Genomic DNA, 23554 nt, shown 5'->3' on the forward strand with positions numbered 1-23554 from the left:
TGCATGGTAATAATTTCTATAATTTAGGCTAAAGAACCAATTTTAAAACCAATTTTTTATAGTATCTTCTATGTCACATGGCTATAATTTTCTAAAATCTTTCTTTCAGTGCTGTGTTTTTCTCTGGAGAAGATTTTTTTTGGAGTATGTAAGAGTATTCAGTGGTCCAGAGAGAAATGCTTAGGCATTATTTTACATATATATATATATATATAAATTCGTTTAATGGTGATATTTATAGTTTCCCATAAATTTGAAATGTTTCAGTAGAGAAGGTTTAACAGGGTACAGTTTGGCCGAGGAGGAAAAATTTGTTTGGATTGGATTTAGTTAGACTTTTTTTCCCTCTTTCACTGCAGCATCTATGAGGTGCTAAAGAGCAGAGCTGCTGCTGACTTTTGGCTATTTGATTAACATACAAAGGTTTTTGCCTCATTTCATATCTGAATATTTTTGAATATGTAAAACCCCTTGTATTTCATGGTGTCTTACAATAAAAAAGTTGTTTGCATTTGATTGCATTCTCTAGTTTTAGGATATGAAACAGTAGTTTGTGCCTTTTGAGGAGAGCAGATGGTTTTGTTTCTTGTCTTTGAAGAGATCTTATGAGGTTACAGAATTCTTCAGCCAGTAGTTTTTCACTGGAATCATACTATAAACTGGGTTAGGGACAATATTTTGGTACTGAATAAACCTATATAATAAATAAAAGTGATGGTTGATAGGAAATAAAGCAAGTTCTAACCTCAAAAAAAGTTTCTGTGCTATGTTGACTTCATAGGACCTAAAAGGTCCTTGTGTCCCAAGGTAACTTTTATATCAAAATGACCCAGCTTTTTTGCAAATCAAGCAAAAATATTTAATTGAATTCTTAAATGCAAAACTAAATATATTATATTTTCTATAAGCTTCAGAATTAACCCCAGTATTAGAAGTTATTGCAGTTGTTAATTAATTCCTTTCTTAAAAGACAATAGAAACCAGAGGTTTGAATGAAAGATAAATATACATGGCTTCAAAACTATGAGGGGTTTTTAATGTTTCCTTAAGACCAGCATCTCTGTGATCTAACAGGTAGGATTCTTTTAAAAGATCTTTATAATTAAACAATTATAATTAGTTGTTATAAGATATAAGCATATATATGCTTATATATATGCTATTTTTCTGTACAAATAAAAAGCAGATAAAGGCTATTAGAAATCTGGTTAGACATTTGGTAATTTCAGCTCTCATTTGGAAAGGTTGAAATAAAGTTCATATAGTACTTCAAAATAAATCATTGCATTATTCCAGAGACCTGCATTTTCATCTGGCAAGCAGCAGTGAATAATAAAAGCAGTTGTCTTTTTGTTTTGTAAGCTAGGCAGATAGGACATATTGGGCTAAGGCAATTTAGAAGGCATTAAAAAGTCAGATTATATCCTCCTGGATACCCATAAAACTTAGTTTTGTTGATGCTTTGCCTTCAAGGGTATTTATAATTTAGGAGAGAAACAAGAGTAATGTTAGAGAAGCAGAGTAAGGTACAGTGGGGTGTCATGCTGGGCCAGTGCATGCCTTGAGCACTCATGGGTACATGAGCTGCTTGACCCATGTTTGGGAGTTTATTTAGAAAAAGAAAGAACTGCTTTTTTTTTTTTCCAAGAGAGATGTTTGGCATCATCATTTATTTTGTTTCTGCTAAACCTGAGAGGCTTTCCAGGTAGTAAAATATTTTGCTCCCCTGGAAAAACCCAGTGGTTTTTTGGACCACTGACTTTTCTCAGGAAATGCACTGCCTGTTTTGATTGTACTAGGGAAGAGCTTTCTTCCTGGGTACTTGTTTCATCACCTAAACTTGCTCTAATTATTAGTCATGGAGTATTGCCACAGGAGATTTAGCTCACAGGAACAGAAGCACTTGAGAAAGACTGACTGACAGAGAGGCGTGTGTGTCTGTGTAAAAACCTGATAGTGTCTACTGCAAAAATCCTGGAGATTAGCCCATATTGGGTGCCTCCAGTCAGTCTTTCTGACAAGGTAATGTTTGTCCATGTTGTGTGCATGTTATTCAGCATCTCTTCCTCAACAGCAACGCTGAAGTTTGCTGAAGTTGCAAACAGAAGGTGCAAGCAGAAGTCTGTTGCATTTCAGCATTGTAAGGAGTGGCCAGCATGTATGTGGGACGCTCTGAGAAAGCAAGTCTTCTCTATTTCTTCAAATCCTTCTTTCTTATCTTTAATTATTTTATCCCTCTCTCTAGTTAATTCCCTAAAGTAGAGGAATACTTATATGTGTCTCTTAATTGGTATCTAAAAATGTTTATTCTTAGGCTTTGGAAGTGTAATTAAGAAAAAAAAAAAAAAAAGGCAGCAAACCCAAATGTCCCTAGACAGATATTTAAACTTTGAGACTTTCTTTATCTGCTCCATTATTCATGGGAGAGGGCTTTATACCACTTGTACCTAGCCAGCCACAAACTTGTTCTGTCAATTTCAACCCATTTCATATTAAAGATTAATTAACAAGATCTGAATTTTCTTTAGCCATTGTGGAAGCTTTGGGGAAAATCCTAGCATATGTATGCAATTGCAGCACGTAGACCACACGGACTTAAACAAGATGGTCGAGGAAGCAATGGGATTCAGAAGAATTTACACAGACTTTCAAAACACCCTGATGGGAGGATGATTTCACTGTTCTATTTCCTTTCCCAGGCACCTTTCCTGCTACTGAGCCCAACACCAAGCTAGAAAGTGTAAAAGGGTAAGGTTTGATCCAGGGTAAATTTTGATCTTGCATCTGGAGAGTGTTTCACGTATCTTTGTGCTATTGGATGTTAGTTGTAAAGTTCTGGAAATTAATTTTTCAGAGATTCTTTCAGAAACAATTCCTTTTCTACTTCTGGATTGTGGCTATTCTCTGCCTGGTAGGGAAATGATGACAGCCTTCACTGCAGTTTGTTTAGCTTTTATCAATAGAATAAAACTTAAGGATTCTATTGAAAAAAATCCCTGTATATTTCTCAACTATTTAATGCTTTTTTTTTTTTTTTTTTTCCTTTTCTGTGAGAAGGACTTCAGTGAGAAGAATCAGCCAATAACTCCTCTCTCTTCTAGTCACAGAAAGTTTGGAGTAAACTGTTCTCAGTTTCATAAAATTATTCTACTAAAAATAATGGGATTCTTTTCCATGATTTGACCTTGGTTACCATAAATAGGTCTTGAATATCTATTCTTTTAGTGTTCACACTGGTTGTTATTAAAAAATATGATAAATCTGATAGTAAGCTACAAATGTACTGAAAGAGTTACCCCTAAATGATTTCTTAGTGACTGGCTTATGCTTTTGAATCCACTGAAGTAAAGATACACACTTTAACACAGTCACTTACTGAAGGTCAACATAAATGGCCTCAATGACTGGATGAATTTGGAGATATTCACAGCATTTGATGGAGATGTCAGTCATGGTTCTCTCTGTAAATTCAACTAATAGAGGTCAGAAATCATTGCAGGACATAGTTAGGCTCATAAAGTTGTGCAAATTTAGGCTGATTTCAGAATATCTGGAGTATGATGCTGTTTTTGTCAAAACGTTAAAAACAAATAAAAAAGTTTAGAGGAGGAATGACTTAGTACATAATTCCATTGTAAGACAGATAACAATAAAACATGGAGCAGGAAACAGGTGAGCATAAAAACACCATGTATTCAGAGAGCATCCTGATAAGCATTTCTGATTCCTTGCAAAATGTCTGGTTAGAGGATTCACAAGCCTCTGCCTGAGAAAACATCTCCTTTAGGCAAATAGGGCAGTTGCATTTGTGAAAATACTCTTAGTGAGCTGAAATCTGTTGTTTCCCAATAGGCATGATCAATGAAGGATTTGCCTGTTGGAACACGTATGTGGGATTGATTCTCTTGTCTATATTTTATGAGATCTAATTCTGCATTATTGGAACATTTGATGTTCCTTGTGCCGGTCAAGAATACTTGGAAATTGAATTTTTGTTCAATAAGAGCCATTTGAGACAAATTATAAGAAGACACCTCACACCTGAATGACAGTTCTTGTGTTTCTACTCTGTTACGATGCTTTAATTTGCTTGCATATTGCAAAGTAGACCAGAATCTGTCCCACTATTTCTTGATTTACTCTGTGCAAGACTCCTCACAGGTGGATTCCACACATTAATCCTTAAAAAAATATTTCTTAAATGTTTCCAATTCAAAAATTAGTCTAAACAAGGTGGAAATACCCTGTAAGATTTAATAAAAGCTGCAAGTGAGAAGAATTGGGAGTTGAGGAATGTCAGTCTGGAAGGTTCTTGAACAGGGTTCCCATACTATTAACATAGTATAAACACATATTTATACAAATTTCCTGATATATATCACATATATAAACAAAACTGGTTTAGAGGAAAAGTATCTAAGCTGAGAGTGGGTGTCTCATTTATTGCTAGCAACTGAGGAATCTGTAAATCCTTAACTTAGGAACATTTTATTAAGTTCATTTATCTTAGTTCATAGCTACCACTTTTGCATATCACCTCTGCATTCTCTGACAATATTGTTAAAAATGAAATTGATGGTAGCAATATGTAGGCAACTTGAAAAATCATGTTGTTTTCTGATTGTTTCTTAGAGTTGATATAAGATGTATACCCCTAAGGTGATGAGTAGAAAGGGGTCATCTGAAGGAATCTCCTCTCTAGTCCTGCTCAGAGAGGCAAACAGATAGGAGCTGTCAAAGAGGGTTTATGAAGAGCAATGTGGAATTGCAATATGTTTTCTTTGGCTTTTGCAACACCTGACAGCAAAGGAAAACTTCAAAGACAGTTAAGATGTGCAGAGATTTTACCTAAATGCCTTCTTGATAATTTTGCAAACTGGATTTTTCCTGAATTGATGACATAAATATCTAAAGCTGCTGGAAAATATGAAGGTAACTCATTTTAAAATTAGTAACTTCAGCTGAAGGGGAGAAAGCAACGACTTAGAGCCAGAGGCATCAGGTTGGCCTGCAGGGAAGCCTTTTTGTGTGGAATTTCAGTTGCAACCATAAAGACATCTCCATGAACTGTCACACTTCGTCCACGGCCTTGGGATTGGAAGCAGCACGTTCTTCTGCAGTCTGTTCTTTGGTGTTCTTTCCCCTTTTGCTTTCAGGGCAGTGCAGCAGCTGTTGCCTCCTGCCTCGCCGTCAGCCCGCCCTCGGTCTCTCGGTGCTACCCAAGCTCTTCAAAATATGTCTCACCCAGGCAGGAAAGAAAACTGGGTCACAGGCAAGCCCAAGTAGGCCACGTTATTGCTATTCAGCTGCTTTTGTTTGAGTTGCTCTCTTCAGCCTCTTCAAGTCTGCTTATTTCTTTCTTTAAGCTGTACACAGAGCTGTGGTGTTTCAGCAGTGTTTGTTCAAGGCTCAGGACCTCTAGCTATGCGCTGTCCATCGTGACTGCCACAGAAAGTGATGTGAATATTTTTAAAAGATGTGAGGCTGAGTGATGCAGAAAGGGCTGTCGTGTAAAGCATGAGTCAGAAAACACTTGGCCATTACTGATTCCAAAGTGAGCTTTGTGCTAAAACGTTGTGATGAACCAGAGGCAGTGCTTGCTTCTGGCACGGTATTTCCATTTGCAGTTTTTTTTAGATAAAAATCATGACCAGAAATGTTACAAAGCATATCAGAAGCTGCCCTGTGCTGTTGGAACCATTATTGTGTATGACAGCTTCTGGCTTGTAAAACCCACCCAGGCAGTCTGTGGAGAAGTGTTTATTACTGGTGCCACCAGACAGGCTTTTGTTGAAAACGTTTGACATTGGTGTAATCTGTCCTTCAGCTTGTCATAGAGTGACTGTGTAAAGCTGCTCCCTTTCATGCAGTCAGAAAATAATTCAGGAGCTCCACAGTCAACTGGTTGAGTGCCAAAAACCTCCAGTGATTGTCCTGCTCTGCTCTGCACTGGTGTGATGTGTGCAGATTTGGGCACCACAGTATAAAAGGGATATAAAGAGTACCACAGTATAAAGAGATATAAAACTGGAGAGTGTCCAAAGGAGGCCATGAGGATGGAGAAGGGCCTTGAGAGGAAGCCATATGAGGAGAGGCTGAGGTCCTTTGGTCAGTTCAGCCTGGAGAGGAGGAGACTGAGGGGAGAGCTCATTGCAGTCACAGCTTCCTCCCAGGGGAAGAGGAGGGGCAGGCACTGATCTCTGCTCTGTGGTGACACTGACAGGAGCCAAGGGAGTGGCCTGGAGTTGTGTCAGGCAGGTTGAGGTTGGATGTCAGGAAAAGGTTCTTCCCCCAGAGGGTGGTTGGGCAGTGGAACAGGCTCCCCAGGGCAGTGCTCACAGCTCCAAGGCTGACTGAGCTCAAGGAGCATTTGGACAATGCCCTTGGGCACATGGTGTGACTCTTGGGGTGGTCTTGTGCAGGGCCAGGAGCTGGACTCGATGATCCTTGTGGGTCCTGTGCAACTCAGGATGTTCTGTGATTCTGTGAATCTAGAAATTGACACAGCATGGGCTCGCTGGGCAGCCTGGCCCAGCACCCAGCTGTCCTCATGGGAAGAGGTTCTTCCTCACACCCAGTGGGAAACTTGTCTCAATTATTGTCTGTTCCTTCTGCCCTGCACTGCTGGCTCCATCTTCTCAATAACCTCCTCAGGGTCAGAGATAATTTGGTATTTATTTTATTTTTAAAGTCACTTTTAGCTTTAATGTCATTATGTGTGTCATTCTGAAAATACTTTTCCTATTGCTGTGTTTAATTTCATATTATTCTGTAGATCATAATAAATTTTGTTACACTGTATGGTTTCATATAACCATGCATCCTTTTGAAGTGTCAAGTTTATGGGTTTTTTTCTGACAATTATTGTGCTTCAATCTTGAAAAAAAAAATCAGCCCATGTAAGGGATTTTGAAATTTGAAATGCTTTTAGTAAAAAAATTTGTATTTTAGTAAAGGAGAGAGTGGCCAAAGTTTACGTTTACATAGCTTGTATATATACCTGCTTGCCTTTAAACATGTGTTTGTATCCCTCTGAGCTGCAATTTGCACGTGTTCAAAATCCACCTAAATATATTCATACAGAGAGATTGGACTATATATATATAGTATATATATATAGTATATATATATATATACTATATATATACTATTATACCTATCTGTTGGGAGCCAGGAAGAAGAATACAAGAATGAGGAATTCTTGTGCTCTCAAGCACTGTAAGAACTTTCTTTTAACTGGGAACACAATTAGGGTGTATTATTGATGTCATGCAATATGTCAGTTGCTAAAGATTGAAATGCCCTCCTTCAGTCCTTCTGAAGCACAGGGCTGTGGTGAGGCTCACAGACAGAGTCCCTGCAGTCACACCAGACAAGCTGGCATTTGAGCAGCTCAGCTTTGGCAGCTGCTGCCAGCCTGCAGCCACTGCCAAGCTCATGGAGCAGATCCCTCCACGTGGGTGAGTGCTGGGAGCGCCCTGCTAGACGTTCTGGGGGCTGGGGCTTCGCTCTGTCTTTAACACTGCTGCTGGCATCAGGAGCCTCTGAGCACCTGCCATTGCTCACTGTGAACAGCTGGGTGCTATCCCTCTCGCTGGCCAAAAGACTGCAGGATTAAAGGAAGAGTGTGGCTGCTTGCAGTCACCATATTTACTTTTCTCTCTCTGCCAGCACAGTCTGGTTTTCCCTTGGATCATTTGTCCAGCCTAGACCTGAGTGCTGTAGTTGTTGTGGTGAGCAAACGTGCCCTTTCTGTGCTGGGGACCTGGCTGAAGGGGAGGTTTTGTGACACGGTGAGGGGCACACCAGTGCTCCTGTAGAGGTGAGGGACAGAGCACACCAAGCCAGATCTCTGTCTCAAAGTTCCACTGGCTCACGGAGAAGGCTGGGAAAATCAGCAGAACAAGAAATGTGCACAAAGGTATCCAGTCCTTCAGTCCTCCACATAGCTGGGAGCTGTGAGTGGAGGTGGCTTCAAGGGGAGCACAGACTGGCACACCGCTCTGTGTGAAGAACACTCTGTCAGTCTCTCTCCTTTTGTCACATCCCTGAATGCTGGTTTGTGGGAAGGTGAGGCTTGGAACAAAAAGAAGGCAGTGCATAAATACATAGTCTTGTGCCTGCAGAGTCTTGTTCAGAAACTGTAGTACTTCAGTGGGAACACAGTGTCCCTTGTCACATCTTTCTGCATCTGACTAAGCCCTTGTCCTTACCCTCCGAGTCCTCACCCTCCAGAGCCCTCCAGGCAGAACATCACTTTTCTGTTTAAGTGTATGAAAAGCAAAATACATTTCACGTTATTAAAAATCATTTTCTGTGGTTTTCCTGTCACTGCTCTCACCACACTTTTGTAAAAAAAAAAAAAAAAAAAAAAAAAATCCATAAACGCACCCTGGTCAAAACAGTAGCAGTCAAAAGAAATGGCACTTAATTATGATACTGCTTGACTTGCTGCAAGCTCCTGACAATGTAGCCATCAACAGGAACTGTCGAATGCACTTTGGCAGCTGTGAGGTTAGCTTGAGATTTGAGTGGAATGTTCAATACCAGCAATTGAGCAAGATATTGGGAGAAATTCCAGTGACAGGGCTTTGTTGATAGGAGCAATGCAAGCTCTGAGATCAAATAAAACATCAGCTGGGAAATTAAGATGTTATTATATTATGTGTTAGTGATGCTTAGGATCTTAGGAATAACAACCCTCATCAGCTAAGGAATTACTAAAGCAGAATTAAAGAATGCTGTTGCTTTATAAAGCCATAATATTTTTATGGAATAAACTTCTCAGAAACTGCCTTTATGGAGTTACATATAAAATGATTATGTCACTTATCCAAGGCCTGTTGCACTTAATGGTCTTTGGATTGATCCCTATATATATGTATACATCCTAAAGGAATCTTGAAAAACTCTACAGTAACTCATTCAGGAAATTTGTATCTAAATATCCTTCCCTCTGGTTCCTGCAGTTGGCAGCACAAAGCATGGCTGAACAAGGGCCTCAGGAGAGCTGGAAAGCTCAGCTCAGTATGGATTTTGCAGAAATGGAAGGTCACAGTGCAAGAAGAATAAAGACAGAATGGAAGTTTCACTTTGGAAGATTTTTCATACTGATGGTGGGGGAAAAATGCATTAGCAAAGTCATTTTAACAGTGCAGAACTGTGTGTGGTTATAAGATTTAGAATAAAAGGTAAGGACAAGAAGGGAAGGTAACAGACTCAGAGAAGATGTAGAGAAGTGCCAAAAAGCAGCCAAAAATTAAGATAGGAAAAAGGAGTGAGTCATCATTCTGGAGCAGGATACTACACCATTTCCTACACACACACACACACTTCAGGCTCTCATACAGAATTGTGGAGCTCACAAGTTCTGTCAGAGAGTGAGCAAGAGAACCAGCTGGAGGCAATCCTGTGCCATGATGACTCTGCTTCAGCAGGGAGGTTGGACCAGGCAACGCCACCAGTGATCCCTTCCAGCCTTACCAATTCCATGAATACTTTCTGTGGGAAATCTGTGGTTTTCCATAGGGTCTCTAGGAACAGAAGAGTCTCTAAGACCTGGCAAATGATTGATATCTTGCAAGAATGGATATGGAAACCTAATCACTGGGAAAAAAAAAACTTCACCAAAACAAAATCCTTCTGGAAAAAATGTTATTTAGTTAAAAAACCAATCACCATATGATTGTAATATTTTTTCAATCTTTAAGCTTTTGTTCTTTATGCTTTGAAGCTTTTTGCATCCCTAAGATGTTTAGTAGAAGTTGGAGATGCTTGGAGCTGTGATTTTCAGTAAGCAAAAGTGACATAAAGACTTACTTGATGGTAGATGAAATCTCAGATATTAACTTTGAGGTGTCAGTACCTAGCACTCAGGTGGTTTAACTGTAAGTTCAGTGGTGTTGTGCACTACTTAGCAACAACTGCAACATCAGGGTGTTATCAACATAATTCTCATACTTTTGAATCCAAAATACAGCACTGTACCAGCTAGCAGGAAGAAAACTAACTCTGTTCCAGCCAATATCAGTAGCTGTCAGTTTTAGCTGTTGCTTCAGTACTGGGGCACTAGCAAGCAAGGGTGCCATAAAGAGACTTTGCATCACCTAAACGTGCAGAGCACTGAAAAGGTTTAAAAACCCTTCTGCTGTTCCACTGGAATTTTCTTCCAGTGTGCTTTTGCAGTTGGTTTCTTTGATGTTACTCCATTGCCATTCATTTTCTGGTGGCTGCGTGGGTTCACTGCTGCTGGTGCTGTCCCATTCATGGTGGATTCTCCCTGCTCCCTTCATTCACCGTGCCAGGAGAAGCATTCACACAGCACTGACATCAGGGTTCTCTCTTGAGCAAAAGCACACAGAGAGGGGATATTGCTTTTCAAAGTTTCTTCCCAGTGGAAGAATAAGGGGGAAATTGTTCTGCCTCATTGTGCTGTAAAGGTTTGTCTGTTCATATTCACTGGTGTCTAATTCCTCTCGCTGTCCTCAATTTTTCTTTAATTTTCATTTTTGGTAGCAAGGCTTTCTGTGTTCAGAAACCAGTAGCTGCTAGGCTGCTTTTGGGGCTAAATGCTGATGGCTCATGGAGTTATAACTGAGCTGGGTGTGTTTGGCTTAGTGACGAGTGTCATTTTTGGCCCGTGCCCTTCTGTACTGAACAATAGATGACAAAAAAACATAGGTGCTCTGTGGGGTGCCAGCCCCCTCCATTTTAGACATGATGTGGTGATTTGGGGAGAAGGGAAAGAGTTTCTTTGAAAATGCCTGCTGCTTCCCTGCTTTTTTCTGCCAAGAGCTGCTAATTTTTTTTTCTACTACAACTCAGTTGCTGGGGTACCACAGCATTCAGGGCCACGTGCAGTCCTTGTTGCCCAGGAGGACCTTGCACAAATCTTTAGCTTCATATCTCAGATCTGCACGCTTTCACATGTGATTAGGGCAAGAGTTCATCTTGTTTAGGTGTAGCTGTTTGGCCCATAATTTCACATCCTATTACTATGATACTATTTATTCAATGCCCTGATGCATTTTAGTAGAAATGTCCTCAATAGTGGACTAATGTAAAAAAGAAATCAAATGTTTCAGATCATTTAGGGTTTTTTTCTCTCCACCAGCTATCAAGTTTCTCTCCTGTGGGACTTCTACTCCTTAGGGGGCTGTTTCTTAGCTTCTTATCCCTTTCACACATCAGCAAAAGTGCAGGCAGCCATCAGGCAGGAAGATTACTGCTAGAGGATCACAGTCTTAGACAGCTTTACCCTTTCATCATAAGTTTTATTCAGTGAGCTCATTGTCTAAAATATCACCATAGATTTTTAGCTGTCAGCCTCTATTACCCAGATAAATTTTTTCCCTTATATCCACACTGAAAATTAAGTTTGGGGTGGGAGGAAGAATGGCCTTCATATTTATCTTTCTCTTATACTTAGAAAACTCAAGTTAAAACATGTATATTCAGATTGTATTAAAAATTAATATGCTAAGAAAGAAAGGTTCATATGTAATTTTAATTCTTATTAGTATATAATAGAAATGTATTACACGTTGACATACTGGGTGTATTTTTGCAACAGTAGAAAGTCTTCAAGAAACTTAGAATTGCTATAATCAATTCTAAAACTGAATCGTTCAGCAAAGAAAATTAGCGCTCACACATAGAGAACTGATGAGATTTAGGTAGTGAATTTGGTTAGTGACTGACTTTATCCATCTTGGAAATAAAAGGAAAATAGATAAAGTTTGTAATAGGATTGGTTTGTCTTACTTGTAAATTGTCAATACAAAAGAACTTGTAACAAGATTTTTTTCTTAAAAGGAAAAGGTTACCTCTCATCCTTTAGCTTCCTGTGGGGCTGTTGCAAGCCTGAAATTTAATGAATATGTTGCAGTGAATGTACTTAGATATGGCTTTGAGAGTTTGTTAGATTTGAGTTCTGGAGGTAGCTGGCACAAATCCCAAGTTCCCTGCAGATAAACAGAAAAGATAGTTTCTTAGGATACCCAAGTTAAATTAATGTACCTTCAGAATTAAAATCTTGCTGTTTAAAAGTGCTAATCAAATTTTCACTTTATAACAAGTAGAACTTAGTGAGGATATTGGCACCTTCACTCCTGATGTAACACAAGAGCTGTGTAAGGTTATACGTTTGTTTTTTTGATTGTTTGGGTTTTTTTGCAACTCTCCAGCATTCAGTTCATTTCATTTGAGGATATTTTTTTCATTACTTTTTGACTGAGATTTCACCTTTCACTCACCAACCTAAAATTGAGAGCTCAGCCTCAGAGTTACAGCACATAGCTTTGCATCCCTTTTCATGATGAGTCTATAACATTACACTTAATTCATGGCTTCATTTCTCATCTCATGTAAAACCAGTGCCAGTGTAGCATTAATGCTGTAGAATCAAGTACTCAAAATAAGTCAGTCAGACATGTTGAACAGTCTTTCTTTCCTTTTCTGTCTTCTGTGTATGCAGGAAATGATCTCACCAGTGTTAAATGCCAATAGTCAAACAATGTAAATATCATGCAGTTGTAATATATAATGGGCTGCATCTATTTCACTTTGTATTCATTAAAATCCTTGTGCTGTGGACGTTCCACTAGTAGAAGAAAATGGTTTTGTTCATCTTTGTTACAATCAGAATTATAGAACAGTTCTTCCCAAGAAAGAATCACTGTGAAAACTGTGAAATGTTTTATGAACTTCTGCCAGCAGAAGTCAGCTTGCTTTGTTTCTAGTCTGAGATGGGAATCTGTGCAATTAACCTTGACTCTGTCCTCTCTGTAAACGATAGCAGATAAAAACTTCTGCTTCTGGTTTGGGAACCTAAATGTCTTGAATCCCTTTTAAAAGGGAAATTCTACCCAGACAAACGAAAGTCTCAAGGAAGAAAACTCTGTGTCTTTTAAAAGTAGCTGAGACTTGGAAAAAAACATGATATTTTATGTGAAGTAATCCATATGCTCTTGAAGATGTTGAAACAGAGTTGTCTGGGGTGGGTTTATCTATTTCATGTATTTGCAAAGACTTCTTTAGAGGTTAATATGTTTATATTACATTTTGTCATGTTAATTTCTGCAATGGAATTGCATTTTCTTGTGGTTACAGAAACAACAAGGGTCTTGACTTTCTCAAGGTCAAATAAGAAATTTGTGAACTGTGCCATGTAGCATCTCAGCAGTTTCACTCTGCCTTAGCACAAGCCACAGCATATGGCAAAGAATCTGTGCAGTAGGTTTTTGCAAGTGCAAGAACAGAGAAAACTCTTGGGAGAGTGGAATGTCTGATGCTGAGGCAATCACAGATTTTGTGGAACATGCAAGCTTTTTTTATTCTCTTCATGAATTAAATTTAGAATGCTGTATATAGTTCAGTACCTCTCACACATAAATCTACCTATATTGAGAAATATGCTTTAACTACTCTCTTTTAACTTATGGGAATCCGTATTTTTTTGAAAATCTTGATATTGTGGATGAGGTTTCCATGTAGTCCTTCTCCATTGTTGTCTGTGGCACTTTGAGGCTGCTGGACACCAAAGAGAGTTTAAGTGCCAAATGATACTTTTGAGGTTCACTTCAGAAGTGAGGTTCTGGCTCTGCAGGATATTCCAATACCATGTGGAATTGAGGTGCGGCAGGAAAGGCATGGGCAGGTCATGGAGGGAAATGCAAAAAGTGTGGCACTGAGGTCACAGCAGACATTACAGCACCCAATTCACTGCCTCTGCATGGCCCAGTTTTTGCATGGGGACCAAAAACTCCCCAAAGCCCTGTCTGCATGCTGTCTTGTAGTCTATTGAGGAAAAGCTGGCTCTGTGCACATGGAAAGCTATTTGGTTTCATGTATACCAATGACAAGATAAAGGGTTTCCCATATTTGTTTATAGCATGTTGTTACTTGCAGTAATGCAGAGGGGGTCCTTTTAGGAGAAGGGAGTGAGGAAGGTAAGGGGATGCTGGTTCTGTTAGGGTTTATGCATGTTGGGCTGGGACTAAAAATTTCAGCATAAAAATTAATCTGCACCTTTATTCATTTTCATGGGGGGGTCTTCTTTATAGAGCAAAGGTTAAGTAATGCATTTGTATGGTAAATGTCATAATTTTTCAGTTGGCTTGGTTTGAATAGTCAGTAATTATTCTCTCTGATGCTTGTGACCATATTGAGATTTTATTCAAAAGCCATTGAAATAAGCACAAGGGGGAAAGTTACTATTTTTGTTTTGTTATTGTTTTGTATAGGCCACATGCACAATGCTGTTCTTCATATTTGAAATCCCTTTCAAAGATATTTCAACTGAAAACACACAATAGAACCAGAGGATCCAGTGATTATGGCTGGTAATAATATTGTGGATTTAGGTGCTGACAAAGCCTAACATAATCTGTTTTAATTAACTATTTTTTTTCCCTCAATAATATGGTTAGAATCATACTCAAGGACCTTGTATCAGCATTCTTCCTTTTATAATGAAGTCCAAAAGAAGAGACCAGTTTCAGCTTACGTACAATAAAAAAAACCTACCATACCCTTTAGAAATAATAGTCATGAGAAAGACATGTCAAACCCTACACTTTTTAATCCTCTAAAGACATACTTGTATGTTTCAGTGGGTCTTTCCACATGCATAAAGCAAACAGGGTACAGACTGTAAATTTTAAAGAGCAAGATAATTAAAAAACCCAAACCCCCAGTACCTGGACTATAACATGCACTTTCTTTTTCATAATGTATGTGAAATTTAACTGCGCTATGAGCAATGGGTCACCAGTAGTCATTCTGTGTTTTATAATAGCAGCAAACAAGTAAGACAAGCTTAGAAAATTTTGTAGCAAGTTGGAAAATTAGAAACAATCAATAGCATAATTGAGAATGGGCTCCACATGTAACAGGGCACACAGTGCATGGGGACTTTTCTTTGGGAGCTCGGCCTTGCAACAGGCACCATGTTCCGTGTGAGTTTGTCTTGTCTTTATGTTCTGAGAAGACCTTTCTTTCCATAATTTTTATTAAACAAATAGTCTGCATCTAAACAGTTTACTGTGTTACTTTTCAGCACTGTGGTTGTATTTCTCTTAGTAGAGGCTGTGTATTTTTTGTAATTTGAATGCTTGGTGAAATTCACATTCTGTAGTCTTAATCCTCCAGTGGATTATCCAGGAATATCCATGGCAGTTTATATTTTGGTTTTTAGCAGAAATACTTTCTTGGCTGCTCATTAAATAAGGAACCCTCTCCCAAGAGTATTTATTTCAACAGACTGTAATTGAGATTATGTACTTCACAAGGAATATATTAATATATGTGAATAAAGAGAGTTTTATCATTTCATTCACACTTCAGTTTACCTTGGGAAGTTAGTTTCAGTATGCAAATCCTTGAGGAAAGGAGAAGGAATCTGCAGTTTTTCTCCTTTATACACTTTGAATTTCTCCAGGTTTCTGTTCTATGAGGGCCCAAGTGCTTTGCAGTGCTTGGCTACAGCTATCTTCAGATCTAAGCCATTTTTGATGCCCCTTGTCTCAGCTGTGCTACATGTGCTTAGCATAATAGTGAGGTTCAATCAGGGCAACCAAGAGGAGACCTTCATAGTTTGCAGAGAAAGACAGATTGCATTGCTGTTAGTAAGAAGGTGAATTTTAAATAAAGCCAGTGCAGAAGATTAGAAAATGGAAAAATGCCAAACGGATTATATTTAAAGATGTTAGAGACAAAAAAATGGTGGAATCCAATACATAAATAAATATTTACAGGATGTGAAAAATGAACAAAGGTGCCTAGAGAAATGGAGTACGGGAAATCAATAAGTACTACTTTAAATATGCACTGTACAAAGTAAACAAAAAGGAAAGAAAATATTGATCAGCATATGTTGAAAGCTGGTGACAGGGATTAATCTGACTACACAAAAGACTTAAATCTTCACATAGTTGTTTCAGCAAGATAATATTGTCTGGTCTCTGAATTGCTTTTATCTTGGTAAGGCTTATTCTAAAGCATCTTTAACAAGGCAGTGATCGCTATTCAGGACTAACAAAAGAGTATAGCTGTATTAAACTCCCAATTTCTCAAAAAGAAATAGCAAGAGAAAAAATAAAGTATTTAATGAGGATTTCTGTTGAAAGGAAATCAAAATTAAGCCTAGTGCACACATAACTTAAATCCGTTTATTTTCATAAACAGATTTTTTAGCTCTTATTTATATGGAATGTTTGAGTGAAACTGCAGCTCATAACTATGTATGGTTCAGTTGGGGCTTAGGCAGTAGGTGCTGACATCATTATTCAGGCAGAACAGGTTAACAATTGCTGAAATGAAGAGTTTTTCAATGAGTTTCAGTGTGATTACATCAATATAAGAATTCAAATTTGTTAGATTTGTTATTACCGTGGAAATGGAAGTTGGGTAACTGTGTTTAACAGCAAACAAATAAATAAAACAAAACAAAAGACATTAAACCCCAAACATTTCATTTAGTGCCAGTAAGGATTTACTGTCTAGATCCAGATTTTGTACTTCCCAGTGAGGAATAGACCTAAAGCTGTACTGGAAACACTTTTAGTACAATGTGAACAGGATTTCCTCTTGAATTACAAATTTTCCAGTTATATTTTAGACAGGTGAAAAGTCTCTTTGCTTCTTTTTATTTTTAAGATAGTGTTTTAGAAGTACAATTTTTAGAATTTCAAATTTAAATGATGGAGAAATGTCAGCAGAAGCTGAGAGCTGAGGACATTTTGAATCTTAGCTCACTATGGTGTTGAGAGAGCAAGTAGACAAGTAATTAAAAAATCAAAATTTGATACTGTAATTTTCTTTTTAATAGCTTACAGAAAAAATAACTGATACTTGCAAGAGACAAATGCTTGTGTTTAAGCTTCCAAATGTTTAGTAACAGCACTGTGATATTCATTCTTGAAAAATCATTAATTAGTACTGATTAGGGTATTGTTCATAGCCTTTAGTGATTTGTCTGGATTTACCTTGGTGTTGTCATACAATATTTGTTATCAATCTGAGAGTTACAAACTTGGAGCTACTGCCACCTACTTGACATGTGTGCTGCTGTTCACACTGATGGGGGTGTCTGCACTGAGGAGCTCCAGCCTAGGAAGGAAATGTAGGTTTGTCAGCATACAGGGCTTGTACTGTGCTCTGATAATCCTATGTGTTGGCTTTCCACCTGGAATATGTGAATGAAAATACTGGTTTGTACATTGCATATTTGGAGAAACTGAACTTTAAAAATAGCAATCTGTTTGGCATGTTCACATTTTGAACTGGAAAAGTGGTTGGAAGAATAAACATAAAATATGACACTTAAGGAGCTGTTGAATTGAATGTGTGACTCTCCAGTTGCTTATCAGCTCCTGTCTGCTGTCATGAATGAGTGTTTTCTCTTATTTCCTTAGGGTTTTTTTTGTTTTTTTTTTTTTTTGTCATTCTGTTTCTGTTTTAAAGTTATTTAGACTATTATGAGATTTATAAAGAAAATCTGTTTTTCTAAAAATATACACCTTTCAAAGCAGTATCTGGTGTTCATAGCAAAATAGTCATTGGGCTCCATGCAAGTTCATTGAATCGATTTTTTACTCTGGCATGTTTTGCATAAGCTTCAGGACACGAGAGTAAGGCATTGTAATCACCATTCAAATCAAAAACCCTTATATTTTTGTGGTAGTTAAAGGAGATCTCTGACTCTTGTGGGATATTAGAAGAGCTCTGATTGTTCTTCCCTTAAGCCAGAGAAACTCCATGGTGATAGGGCTCTTTATCCTATTGATGGTAAAACCTTTGCTAAGAAAAGCTGAAAAGCAGCATGTAGGACAGAGAAAAGACTAAACTGTCCTGGTTGTCATTATTATGTATCTCCCAGAGTGTACTGGGGCCATTTTCTAAAACTTCCGAGGAGGTCACAGCTGCATGAACCTTATCTAGAGGAGAGCTTCAGAGAAGCACCCATTCTGTGGAGGAATTAGGCAGCCCAGATCTCCAAGTATGGGTGCATTATTAGTGAAACCACGAGGTGCTGCAGTCCCCTCTTGGCAGGTGCTCTTTTCTGTGCTTTCCTAACCGTGCCCTTTGCTGTCCACAGAGAGCGAGGAGGTGTACCAGCGCCAGGTGCTGTCCATCGCCTGCATCGTCTTTGGCATCGTCGTGGTGGGCATGCTTTGTGCAGCCTTCTACTTCAAAACAAAGTAAGAGCCTTCCTCTGCTGTGTCTGGGGCTTAGCTGCTGTTCTTTTTACAGCCTTAGTGTTCTTCAGCTTCTCCCCTCCTTTTGAAGTTGTTCTTATCTCTGGTCTGGCTACAGCAGTTTCCATGGCTGTACTAAGTCCTCCCCAAAACATAAACAGTAGCAATACGTGTTCTTCCTTCTATCTTCTGATATCAGGAAAGAATAGTTTGTGTCATATCCAGTTCTCTTTTTTTTTTGACAGTAATAATTTTGTGTCATTTACCCTCAGTGCAATAATCACTTTGCTCTTCTGGAAGTGATAGTTTAAACATACCATCTCCTTTTTGCATTTCATTTCATATCCCTGAATGTCCATTTCTGTATGCTGGCAGCAAAACTAAAGTTAGAAATGCAGAAACAAGTCCTCTGCAAATATCTGTAACCTGTAGCTAATAGAGCAGCCTGTTGATGAAGACGCATATGAGTGTCTGTAACACAGAAGCACTTTGACCTATTCAAGTAGTAAAATCATCTGGACTAAACTAGTTGCAAGTGAAATACTGTCCACTCTATTCCTCTGTCTTCCCAACTGAATATTATTGTATAATATTTATTGTTATGTGTGTAATCTGAGTTGCAAAAAACTCATAGCAGTTACATGGCATGTTTGTCAGTGCCCCTGTAGCAATAAATGTGTTCTGTATGGTGATCATCCTTCATTCCTGTTCCAGCTGGAGTTAATGAGAGAACACAAATCAATATAAAAAGGTACCTGCATGAGGCTAGTCAGGGTGGCTGAGCATCAAAAATGTGAAGGTTGGCACTATTTTAAAGTTTGGATGTTTATCTGTATCCCCCTTTCTAGAATTTATTTTAATGTCTAGAAAATCTAATGAGGATTGGATTTTATTTAGGGAAAAAAAAAAAAAATTGACTTCTCTATCCAGGGGGAAGTCACCAGGTCTTTTTTACCCCTTTTTCTTCCCCTCAAACTTCAGGGGTAGGCCATGAGTGAAGATTTGAGTTGGCTCACCTTTTTTCCTAAATTATTCTGATGTCTTGAGGGATTTTGTTTAATTGCTCTGTGGGCATCCAGAGTGACAGTGATGCTAGCTGGGAAGGACAGGCTGGCAGGACGGTTCCTCCCTGCGAACTCCTTCGCTGTAGTGCAAACTGTGAGCACAGACAGCCACTTTGGCACTGCCATTAGGAATGTCATTATGCATTTTGGATCTGCAGATCTTAGAAGAAAGAGTGAGTGAGAATCTCCCTGGAAAGGCTTGAGGGTTTTACTGATGAAGAGAGTTTCAGAAAGGCAGGATGGGATTGTCAGTAGGAAGAACATGCAGTCAATGAGCAAGGATAAAAAGCCTGTGAATAAAAAGCCCCTCTGTTATTCACAGTGCCCCTCTTGGTCCTGCACTGCTGTAGGGAGTGGTGAGAGCTGAGTTGGAGCAGCCTGCAAAACACCCTGGCTTTGATGGGGTGGTGAGGAGAGCCAAGTCTGAAAATAATGAGTGGAAATAACAATTGAAAGAGGAACTTACAGGAAAATAGTGCATCATAACTCAGGAGGGGGTGTTGGGTTTGGGACTTTGTCTGCATTATAAATATGAGAGTTGAAGTGGGCTGGTGCCAGACTCTGGGAACTGAAGTTTGCAGAGTTATGAGAAAACGAGCACCTCTGGTTCAGTCAGGAGGCCTCAGACAGTGTACAAGGGAGACTGGTCAGTCCCTAACACCCTGGCTGCAGCTCCATCTAGTGCTGTCCAAAAAGAAAATAAAAGTGTTTAGACTGGAGCCCAGGTAAAACTGTAAATTTAACATTGGCCGGTTTCTTCAGGGTGCAAAACCCAACAAATTTGAAGTGCCATATTACCATATGTTAGCTTTGAGTCAGCAGGTTTTTGGGAGCCTCTTTATCAGGCATATGTACCCTGACTGTGCTTAAGTATTATCAAAGCATTCCTCTTGCATGGGGGTTATCTTGGGGTTTCATTTGACGTACAAAAAATTTAGAATATTGCTAACAGATATAGAAACTCTGAATAGTGCATCTCTTAAGAGAAAAGTTTCCATGAAGATCCTGACTTACTTAGTCTGACAATTCTATAATACCAGCTGCTAGAAATAGGCACTTCCCTATATGCCATTGAATTAAAAGTCCTATTTTAAAATAGATTCAATCTGAGAAAGTTTAGGACTATAATTAAACTCTGTGCCCTTCCAATTATTCCTTTTAGGTTAATCAAGAAAGTGCTGGAAGTGTTAGCAAGAGATGAAGAGTACAGTAATGGGCTGCCCTTTACAGCTCAGACTTTTACAAATGACTAGTGACTTTATTTCTTGCTGAAGTAACAACACTTCATTGCCAAATAACTCTAAAGTAGAACACATAAGGCCCATTTGTTTTGAAAACAAAACTTGTAAAATAAATTTATTAATCAGCAAATAACTTTGAATTATTAATGGTTTCTAGTTTATAGCTGTGCATCCTATAGTTTTGCAAAATGAATATGCATAAACCTGATATTAATGTTAGGTTGCATGAACATAAAAGGAAATTAATGATTGGATTGTTTTTCTCAGCAAATTACCTTCAGGAATTTCAATTGTAATATTAAAGAATGCAGTAGTGAAGCTGAATTTTTGCAATTTACTTACACATGTTTATAAATATAGAAACAACTCTATTTATTTTTATAAATAAATCCAAAAGTTGTTTTGTTATTTTCCTGATTAAATTGTCATTTTGTATGTATATGAGAGGTTCCCAACATGTGATGCTGTGATCATGTTTCACTATCACTGTTCATACCTTACATAAGGTCATGCAAAAAATTCCTGAAGGTTCCATAACCATTCTGGAGACCAAACAAGAGACTGGTTTTCCAGCAGGACATAGAAATAGATGTGCTAATTTCCTCAGTGTATGTAATTTAGCTGATCAGAAAATAGTTTGTAAAAATGCTAAAGTTGCTTTTATGAATCTCCCCTAGAATTTTATGAGAAGCTGAAGAGCTCATTTAGACATTTTACAAATGAAATTGTTCAATTTCATTGGATTCAAAAATTAGTGGATATTAAAAACATTTTTAAAAGAGATGTTTCACACTCAACTGACTAATTTAATTTGACACTATGTTCCTTCAGATTATTCCAATATTAATTCTACCGGTTTTGGCTAAAGAAAATCGTGAATGTTTTTGTGAAATTATTTTGAGAAATTATTTCCTCACCTACCTCTATTCATAGATTTTACTAATTATGAGCTCCTAGCAATACTCAAAACATGCCACTCATATTTGTAACTGCTTACTATATAAATTCATTCTTTTCATTTGCTTCAAAATAGGATGCAAGTAGAAAGCTTAACAGGTGCTTAGAGTCCTGGATTTGTTATGGCTTATGACCTGTACTCAGGAAACAAGCTGTAACAAATATTTCTAAGCAGGTACTTAGAATTTGTTGAATTTAAGCAAATGCTTACATTGTGTCATACTGAACCAAAATGAAGGGACTCAAGAAATATTGAAACTATGTTATTAAAATTGAATATCTGAACTATGATACTTCTCACTTCTTACTTTCATATTGAGGGAACTTGTCCTCACTCACAGACCCCTCCACTGAACACATAAGTCCTTTTCCTCTGCTTTCTTGTACCTTCCAGCAGTAGACAGAGATTCCACTGTGAATAAGAAATTAAAATTAATTTTATACTTCATTCAGTGTCAAATTCACTGTCTGACACAAGATCCTATCAAGCTTAATGATGTCATAAGTCTTTCCAAAATCAAATCACCAGAAATGTTTCAAAATGCTGCTGAAGCTGCTTTGCTAAAATTTAAATTTCAGTATAGAAAGGCCGTATTTTCTTTATCTCTCATAAATACTTGCCAGAAATCACTTCCTTCAGAAATTTGACCCAGTACCAGTTGCTGTCCAAAACCTGCTGGTGGTATAATTAAATGCTGCTATTGGTGAGTCCTTGACATTACTGGGTTGTTTCCAAGGCCACTGTATGTTCAGTGCTGGAGATGCATATTGTGGGGGAGAGAAAGAAAGCAGGGAAGGAAAGAATTAAAATGGTATTGTGAAGTTTTTTGCTCATCGTTGTTTAAAGCTGATAGTCCCAGACAATGTAGCTTATCACAAAAAAAAAAAAAAAAAAGGAAACTGATAAAAGAGCTTAAATGTATTTTGCTAACAGTTTTTGCCCAGCTGAGATAACTTTTGCAGAAGATAAAAGTAATATTTAAAGTTTGCTGTCTCATATCCTCTATCATGTATAGAACTTAAAAACTGTTTGTCACTTCCACTCAATATAGTGTGGCAGAAACAGAAAGTCTTTGTTAACAGCATAGTTATCTCCTGAATAATGCAAGGGATTCATCCAGTGGTATTCCTAGCTCTGACAGGGTGGATTATAGTATAATAAGTCAAAACCACAGTCTCAGTGGCCATAGTGATGTTTTTTTCCAGGTTTAAACATATAAGCAGGAGCTGCTCTATACAAGATGTGTTATAGATCAAGTCTAATCAGCTGGCAGAAATCTTTGATTCTTCATCAATTTTTATAGCCAGCAGGGGCTAATGCCTGTTTTATTTGCCAAAACCTTTTTTCCAAATGAGAGCAAAATGCTTTTTTATTATACAGACTGATTTGCAAGCTATTGTTAAATGTGCTATAGATGATCTTACAAAACTGCACTAGCACAACGAGCATACTATTATAGTAATCTGAGAATAGAAGGTATTTTAAAACAGAAGAGAGGGGTTTTTTCCCTTTGTTAAGCCTTGCCAGGAAACAATGGCTGCATTGGAATATCAGATCTTAGTGAATTAGCTCAGCTGGCTCATCTAGCACGGTGAAGTTTTGAACAAAGGGAGTTATGGCTATAAAAGTATCATGGCTATAGCAGAAGATCAAGCGAACTCTTTCTTACATGAATTTTATTTCTCTCTGCAGGAAACAAACCAAGCAGATTCACGAACAGCTGAAAGAAACGCAGAATAGGAAAACCTACAGTCTAAATGCTTCCAGCATGATGGCAAAGTCGGAGTGTATGGCACAAAGCCAAGTCCAGCTGCAAAATGTAAGTAATCCTGCCAGCTACAGCACTTAATAGCCTGGCTGAGTTCCTGCTGCTGATGGCAGCACATCGTCATGCTGCTATTAACATCTGAGCAATGGGAACCACAATTCTCACCTCCTTCATAAAATGTTTTCTATCAGGCCTCTTAATGGAAAGCAGGGATTTTTTTCTAAAGTTATTTCAATGGATCCTGGTACATTTTGTTCATGTAGCAGACTTTGCTGAGCCCCCCAGCTCTGCATTCTGCAGTGGAAATTGCTGTTATAGTTTCCAGC

General features: G+C 38.2%; 1 protein-coding gene across 1 annotated transcript in view; it reads left to right on the forward strand.

Annotated features, from left to right (window-relative positions):
• NRG3 (neuregulin 3) overlaps window positions 1-23554 on the forward strand; it is a 344333-nt gene that overhangs the window by 297396 nt on the left and 23383 nt on the right. The window contains exons 5-6 of the mRNA XM_053984120.1: window positions 18098-18200; window positions 23153-23279. Coding sequence (XP_053840095.1) covers window positions 18098-18200; window positions 23153-23279 — 230 coding nt within the window. The remainder of the gene's footprint in view (window positions 1-18097; window positions 18201-23152; window positions 23280-23554) is intronic.

The sequence above is a fragment of the Vidua macroura genome, chromosome 8, assembly GCF_024509145.1.
Source record: "Vidua macroura isolate BioBank_ID:100142 chromosome 8, ASM2450914v1, whole genome shotgun sequence".
Taxonomy (NCBI): domain Eukaryota; kingdom Metazoa; phylum Chordata; class Aves; order Passeriformes; family Viduidae; genus Vidua; species Vidua macroura.